The sequence below is a fragment of the Archocentrus centrarchus genome, chromosome 17 (assembly GCF_007364275.1).
Source record: "Archocentrus centrarchus isolate MPI-CPG fArcCen1 chromosome 17, fArcCen1, whole genome shotgun sequence".
Lineage (NCBI taxonomy): Eukaryota > Metazoa > Chordata > Actinopteri > Cichliformes > Cichlidae > Archocentrus > Archocentrus centrarchus.
Window position 1 is genome coordinate 14,216,250 of NC_044362.1, and position 7,993 is coordinate 14,224,242.

At 39.3% G+C, this 7,993-nt stretch overlaps 1 protein-coding gene across 3 annotated transcripts; it reads right to left on the reverse strand.

Annotated features, from left to right (window-relative positions):
• Positions 1–484: 484 nt before the first annotated feature.
• LOC115795722 (spindlin-W-like) lies at positions 485–6,362 on the reverse strand. Of its 3 annotated transcripts, none has more exons than XM_030751762.1 (5): positions 6,251–6,362; positions 5,574–5,615; positions 4,540–4,799; positions 1,983–2,216; positions 485–1,614 (listed from the first exon to the last, which is right to left on the reverse strand). In XM_030751762.1, exons 2-5 carry the CDS (start codon positions 5,591–5,593, stop codon positions 1,409–1,411), a joined length of 720 nt encoding a protein of 239 aa, XP_030607622.1. In that variant the 5' UTR covers positions 5,594–5,615; positions 6,251–6,362; the 3' UTR covers positions 485–1,408. The 3 variants fall into 3 exon arrangements, with proteins under 3 accessions (XP_030607622.1, XP_030607623.1, XP_030607625.1); XM_030751763.1 differs by lacking the exon at positions 6,251–6,362 and adding an exon at positions 6,171–6,238; XM_030751765.1 differs by lacking the exon at positions 5,574–5,615 and having other exon boundaries at positions 6,251–6,322.
• Between the last annotated feature and the right edge of the window lie 1,631 nt (positions 6,363–7,993).

Here is a 7,993-nt window from a genome sequence, read left to right on the forward strand (position 1 = left end):
CATGGGCTAAGGCGTGGCCACCAGGCACTCTCCCTCAGGATCCCGCCCCAGGCCTGGTTCCAGGGTGGGGACATGATAACCCTATCCTGGGCAGGATAAACTGTTCCCTTAATCTTCCTGTCATAAGTGTAATCTGAATCACTCTTCATCTGGCCCCTGGCCCCAATTTGCCTTGGGAGTCCTTATCAGGGGGTCAAAAGCACCCAGACAACATAACCCCTATGATCCCTAGGACAGACAAAGTACTCCACCATGGTGAAGTGGTGATTCACAGAGGATTCAATATGTAGATGAGGACATACAATCGGAGCTTGTAAGGTAATTTTGTAAAAGGTGGAGTTCAACTTTTATAGTGTTACCAATTATGTGTTTTATGAGTGATTAGTGTTTTCTATTTGCCTAAACTACTGCATTGTAATTCTTATACAAATATTACTTGCAGTCAAGAAAAGCCCATTAATAAAAGTACCAGGAGAAGAAAAGCTTTGTTGTACGTTCATAAAAATGTCTTTTTTATTTACAGAACAAAACATATTTAGGGTTACAATGAACATGAATTCATTCATTTTTGGCAAATAATATGATGACTTTCAGTCCAAAATACTCAACAATGTTGGTCGCCAATTTGAACTACATAAATAGTGCGTAGCACAAACACCGTCTGAAACAACTTGACATCAACATCAGTATTTCTGATATACTTTAATGCAGAAAACTTACAGGTTACATAATCAAACAGAACAGAAATATTATACATGAGTTTTTCAATTATTCTGTTTTTATATCCATGTGAGACACCAGTCTCATTAATGCTTATACACGTCAACTGAAATCTGAGTTCACTGTGATGGGAAATCAGCACACTGGTGAAATTAATATTACTTCTATAATCAACAAACTGAGGCCTACCCAGTGATACACATGAAGCACAGCAGACACGGTTTTTTGTTTTGTTTTTTTTTTTCCTTTGTTACCAGCAGCACAGCCAGATATTCCAGATTAAAATAAATAACATAGGCATAAAAAAAGTGAAATGAAAAAAAAAAAAAAAAGATTAGTTTGATGTGTTGCTTACAAAAAGTATCAACTTTGAGTTTGGGAGATGCGCTATATAGCACGTGTGATTCAACCAAAACAAATGTCTAACTCCATTTCGCCTGCTGGGCTACACAGCTGATCTCTGATCTGCTTTATTTACATGGAAGAGGACTTAAGTGCCATTTTTAAGTTCAACTTAAAATTGAGAATCAAAAAACAAGATGTAAGCCCATGTGGGACAAGAAAAAAAAAAAAAATTGGCCTCTTCAGCACACTGCCTCCCCCTGGAGGAAGGCTGAAACTTTTAACACTTTAACAGGTCGTGGAAAAACTTAAGCCAACAGCTGAAGATGAAACCAGACAGTCAGTACTAGGTGGTCTTCACCAGATCGTAGACATGGATGTGAACATCATCGTCATACTTTATGTAGTATACAGTGGGCTTTGCTGGGACCTGGTAGATGACCAAACCCGTCCTCTTCAGGCCATTATCTGTGACGTACTCTACCTGCTTCCCCACGAGGCTCTCTGGCTCCTCACCTGGCTTCCTGTCTGCTGGCAGCAGGTGTTTGTTCTCTGGATGGCAAACAGGAAAAAAAAAAAACAACCACATGACACCATGCTCTACTCAGCCAAAATACATGCATGTGCAACAGGCTATCTTATCTGCAGTTAGAAGATGACTTTTAACCCACCACCTGTGCTTGCCACAGTCCATTCATGAATAAATTCCTCTAAGACAGCAGATCATACTCTCCTAACTAAGCAGAAATTCTGCACAAAATGTTCAGGAGGAGACGAACGAGCCAGAGATGCTGGAGTGTTTTGCAATGCGGACTATGTAAATTTGTCCTGTTCTCTTCCTCCCACTTTTCCAGGAGCATCTGAAATATAATACACTCACAGTTTTATGCACACTGACAGCAAAGCTCACATTACCATACCTGACTCCGGCAGGACACGCAGGTCCCCGTCCTTGTAGTCGTCCCACAGCTGGTACATGTACAGCACTGGGTCCTTCTCGTAGGTGATGTAATACCAGTGGGTCATGATGGGGGCTCGGGACAGCACCATGCCTCGCCACTCATTTTTCTCACCGTCCTCCTTCTCGAACAGATGCTCCACTGCCCGACCCACCAGCTCCTCAGCCCCAGGAGGCACCTTGATCTTGTTGTTCACTGGAGGAAGGAGAAGACACTTTGATGAGGCCATCAATTCAAAGACTTTACAGATTTGAGACGACAGAATAAATTTAATTATTAAAATATATTTTATATGATATTATAATTCCAAAAATGCTTCATTCTGGCATGATCAGCTTTAAATTAGGTCATGAGAATTAAGACTTTTTGGACTATAATTCAAAAGTATTTTAATTATTTCTTACTAAAGGACAACTTAAGTTGTCATCATGTACAGCAGGAGTGTCAAACATAAGGTCCAGGGACCAAAATTGGCCTAGACAAGACTCCAATCTGGCCCACTGGACAGCTTTGGAATACAAGGAGGGCATACATTTTGGACTTTTAACTGTATTTTCATAGGTTTTCCAGCTTATAAAGACCTCCCCCATGGACAGTCATACTACACCAAAGTAATTATATAATAGATAAACAACAATTAAATAAAAAAAAAGTTCTGTTTTCTCACTATCAACTATAGAATTTTCTGTTTGGTTTTTTTGTTTTTTTTTAAATGTCCACAGTAAAAACAACAGGAAGCTTTATGTGAATTAACAAAAACTTTCAGTTTTATAATTACAGGACAGTCTGAGTAATGAGCTACCAGAACTTTTTCTGTAATTTTACACATTTATTTCGTACAATTTAAACCCAAAGAGTCATGCTGACAGATTTCTTTCAGTAATTTCAGCAGCATTTCTTATTATCATGTGTAAAAACTGAGATATACTGTTAAAATGTTCTCTTTTTTTCTTATATCAAGATATCTGAGAGATTAAATGTGTAGTTGAACTTTACACTGACAGAAAGAGAAAGTATGCAGCCCACAATGTAAAATTAGACATCCCTGATGTACAGTAACAAGTCATAGAAATTCAAATGATTTTATACGCAGTAAATTTAATAAGGTGTTTAATACAGTTTACTCCTCAAGCAAAAAGATGGGAGTGTGGTTTGTGTGTGTGGCACCAGCGGCAGTGGTGTGTTCTTATTAAATATACACAATATAAATAACAATTGTGAACACACCTAAGGGTGTGCTATGATCGGAGATTAGCGAGGCATGTAGAGCCTAAAGACAGGGTTTTCAACATTACAAAGGTGGCTCTCTTTTTAACCTGACTAGATCACTACAGCAAATAATGGCTCCTACACAGAGCCTATGCACAGCTTTGCAGGTAGTCATCTGCATGCTGTGGCTATTTCATGTCACCAGAGGGCAGTGCCACAAACAACCAGTCTGTGGGCTACTCTTGCATATGTTCAGCCACCAAAGAGAAGAGCTAAGTTATAACATACAAAGAGCTGAAGTGAAACTGAATGTTAAAAACCATGAAAAGTGCCCACTGCCACCACTGTCTGTACTTTCGATGCTGTTTCTCAACCTTTGATGTTTTCCCCACTTCTCTTTCTTCACGGTGAAATTCGACACCATTCCCTTTCCTGTTCTGGCTTTTCAATCAGTCAGCATTCTACCTATGCACAGCGGCACAGACGTCGAGCTATGTGCTGTTGGTTTTTTGGAAGGCTGCGTGCAAGCACACCTGCCCAGGTCATCCTTCATTTGACTGGGCAAACACCTATACAAACGGACAAAAACGTGGCGCTATAAATCCCATGTAATACTAAACAAATAGTCTTGGCCGGAGCGGGTCACACATAGTTTTCTGATCTAGTAGCAATACATATTCTCAGCAAGCTGTTACATTAGCGGTACACTGCACGAATTATCGTGTTTAAATTAATCAAGTTTAACGACTCAGACGTGCAGCTGCCAGACTTAGAAGCAAACAGCGGCAGTAAATGTACACTGAGTGGGGAAAATAAATGAATTTGTGAATTAACGATTAATGATTTTCTGCCAGTATTCCTCTCTTCTCTGTGGCTGTTATATTTTTAATACAGTCCATATCTCTCCGTGCCCTGTTTCTCTGACTGAAGCAGAAGAGGAATTAAATGATGCATCAAACAACACCCTCTGTGCAAGTGTGCAGAAAGACTCAGTTGTTTACTGCTTTCGCCAGCGTGATGCACATCATCTTTGACTGGGATTTTAGGTTTTATTGAGGCAGCTAATGCACAGAAGCCTAGCTGTGGCAAATTTGGCTTCATGGCTTCATAGTTCATCCCTTAGACGTGACTGAGATAAACACCAACACAGGCTTCAACAGGAAATCCTATGAAAAAGTGACATGCAGCATAACACACAGCAGACACGACAAAGCCCCTCCGAACTTCAATAACTGAAAAACTGTAAAACACATTTTATATTCAAGCAAAATATTCATGATTAGAGCCATAGAGACATCATGACACCCACCAACTTTCTCTGCCAGGACCTGCAGATTGGACACCCGGCTGTCTTTGAAGAGCTCGATTCCGTAGACACAATCAAAGCCATCATATTTGACCATGTAGAGGGAGCTGTTCACAGCCAGGCGCTCCAGAACCGTCCCTTTCCATTTGGTCACGTTGCCCTTCTCCCTCCAGGTATGCTGAATCCTGCGGCCCAGCAGGTTGTCAGGGTCCGGACTCAGGGTCGATGCCGAGCTTTCACTCAGCTCTCCACTGCTACGCTTCCTGTAAACACGAATAGAACAAGCGTCACATTAGCATTTATACATCTGTGCGGGTATAATGAACTTGAGCTGATCCAACAGTATATTCTTTGGGTTACCTCATGACTGACTAAGGGTGTCTTTAAATAAACCCAAAGAATGAGGACTATCAAAATATTACACAAAGAAATAAGGGGTGTAAAACATTTTTCATTTAATATTCACAAGCCATCAGAGAATAGCTGCCTCCACTTCAAAGTCAATCATCAAACACACATCTGCCATGGGCTGTCGTCTTTTACACTAATGAAGACTTTCTTTAAAGCTTCTAAATTCACAGATATTGTGTGAAAATATGGTGTAGAGGGGTAACTGTTGAATCTGTACCATAAAATGACAGCAATAATGTTTTTTTAATCAACTGGGCCAGACGTTTTCTTATCAAGATTATTTGTAGCTTGCAAAATGCCAGTCAGTACTTCCGGCTGATCATTAAAAAGCTCCTGCTGCATTGATAAACAAGCCTAAATAACAACATCTCTAATGATCATCTAAGTACTAAGAGCAATGAGTCTGAATGGACTGCTTATAGACAACTGGTCACCACTGATCTATTCCAAGTCTGCAGACAATTAAGCTTATGTTTAAGGACCGACTGGCCAGCTGACTATATGTTACTACAGTGTCATTCAAAGTGGAGGTATAAAGTGAAGTGTGTGTTTGTGTGTGTGTGTACTGTGTTACACTGTAATAGCAGGGTCAAAGGTGTTAAATCTGACTTGCTGAATGAGCCTACCTGCCCCGTTTCTTTGACATGTTTCCATAAATTCACACAACCCTGTGAGAAACAAGACAAGTCATTTAATGAGCGTAACAGGACCTGCTGAAATGTGATAATTTTATTAGAATATTTTTTTTGGCAGAGAGCAGCAAACTCAGGTTACCCAGCGGGTTTGCAGCCCTCAGCTCAATCAACCACAGCCATGCTAACAAGCGTTACCGGATGTAAACAACATTACTGCGACAAGCCCGCCGCTAACGCTAACTAATCTAGCACAATGCTAATATGACTACAGGTTTCATATTTACACAGCTAACTATATATGGCTAATAAATGTGTAACTTCGCCGAGGCTAGCTGAATAAACGTCGTCCTGTGGAGTGTCGTCGGAAATGTCAAGCAACGGCGTGTCTAAAATTAGACCACCTAGGTGGTTAACGCCAGGCAGTCCCCCCCAGCCACTGCTCATTTTAAATGAGCAACATTTCTGAGATCTTGGCTTCTGCATTTCTGCACATAAGCTAGCCGAACAAAAGGAAATGCATCGCCATGTAAGCGCTGATTTCGCACCCTTTCTGCAGCTTCTAGATTAACGGGAAAAAGAAGGACTGACCATGAAAAAATAGCTCATATTTCATCTGTGGTCGACTAGTTCACTAGGTGGGAGCCAGCAAAATAATCTGTTCGCCCTACCTGATCAATAATTTCACGTGTTTGTCTTTGCAAAGCAGATTCCTCCACCTAAGGCAAGACACACGGAAACGAACCGGATTTGCTGACTACAACTACCAGGAGGAAAGCGTAGCGCGCAAAGGACTGTGGGGTTCGTAGTCAGTTAAAAGTCATACTACTAACATTTTGTTGTCATTTTATAGTGAAGTTACCCTTAAACTACATTTTCCACTATTACCATTACATTATGACCATTAAGTCTGCTTTACATCTCTCTACTAAACATCAAATAAAGCCACAGGGGAAAGTTAAAAAAATAAAATGAAATAAATTACGTTCTTTTGAGATATACAGTATACTGTAAAATTATTCAGTTTTAGTTTTGTCTATTTATTTATTTATTTTTACCCAAGTGCTATTTATTTAATATTCATTGCTTTTAGCATTTGTTTTTTCTCAAAGATCTTCCATAACTCAAGAGTTTGGTGAACCAATAGAAAACTGTTGCATTTACACGCACGCGCACACAAGTTATTTATTGACTATTTGTTAATAGGTCAAAAGATATTTGGACCATTTTGGAGATATATCAAACCATGTGTATTTTACACATCCTAAAACACTCAACTGAAAGAGCTAGTGCTGCAATAAAACACTGAGGCATGATTGGTCGGTTTTGTAGCTGAAATGCTTCATTCCAACACAAGATGTCAGACTAAACACAAACTCTCTACCGCTGAGTCTGGGCTTTTAACAGACTTCAACGACGGACTGATCAGTCTGCAAAGTGAACGATAGAGTACCTCTCTCTCGCTCTCGATCTCTCTCTCTCTGTGTGTGTGTGTGTGTGTGTGTGTGTGTGTGTGTGTGTGTGTGTGTGTGTGTGTGTGTGTGTGTGTGTGTGTGTGTGTGTGTGTGTGTGTTCAGGGTGAAAGCTCTTGGTTTTATCTTGTGCCAAACCACCTGTATGTGTATGACTCATCTGTGATCAGGTGGTGAATAAAAACAGTGCACAAACTCCTGATTATTTTATTCACATAGCCATCAGTAGTGATAAATTAATAGCTGTGGCTTAAATATCAGCTACTTACTGATAAACTTTCATTTGTTACACAAGGCCCTTTATTTATTTCCTTATTATTTCCAAAATGTAATACACAGTAAGGTTATTATAGTTCAGGAAAACTAAAGACTAAAACTAGGTGTGGTAAAACTAAACTTTTCAAAAAAATAATTTTTTTGCAAACTTACAGAAATAACTCAAATTTAAGTAAAGGGGGACGTGTTCACCTTAGTTTTAGTCTTTAGTCAGTTTGGTCAAATTTGACAACACAAAAATAAACTAAAACAAACACATAGACTAATAAAAACAAAAAAAAAGAAATTAAACCACTCTGGATGCAAAATAAAACTGAACTGAAAACAAAAACTCAAAAAGAAAAAAAGAAGAAAAAAATAACTGGAAAATGCCAAACTTTAATAACTACAACAAAACAGCAGAAGAAACATTTCTTTGTTTTTCTGTATAAATACATGAATAAACAATAAATTCTGATTCTGATGATCTTACCTAGAGAGAGGTCCCCAGAGAACAGCGAGGTCAAGCCTTCTGTTTGCAAAACTGACATTTTACATGTGCTGATTATTTTAAAAACAGGGTTTTAGCAACCTTGCATTCAAATTGGAGAGTAAAAAAGAAAATAAAAGATTTGTAGTGCTCACCTCTAACTGGTAGTTTCAAAGCTTTACAGCACTAACAGCATT

Coding starts and splice junctions, on each gene's coding strand:
- LOC115795722 (XM_030751762.1), bottom strand. CDS start 5,593: ATGTCAAAGAAACGGGGCAG. Junction 4,800..5,573: donor ATGTCAAAGAAACGGGGCAG/GTAGGCTCATTC, acceptor TCGTGTTTACAG/GAAGCGTAGCAGTGGAGAGC. Junction 1,615..1,982: donor GCGTGTCCTGCCGGAGTCAG/GTATGGTAATGT, acceptor TTTGCCATCCAG/AGAACAAACACCTGCTGCCA.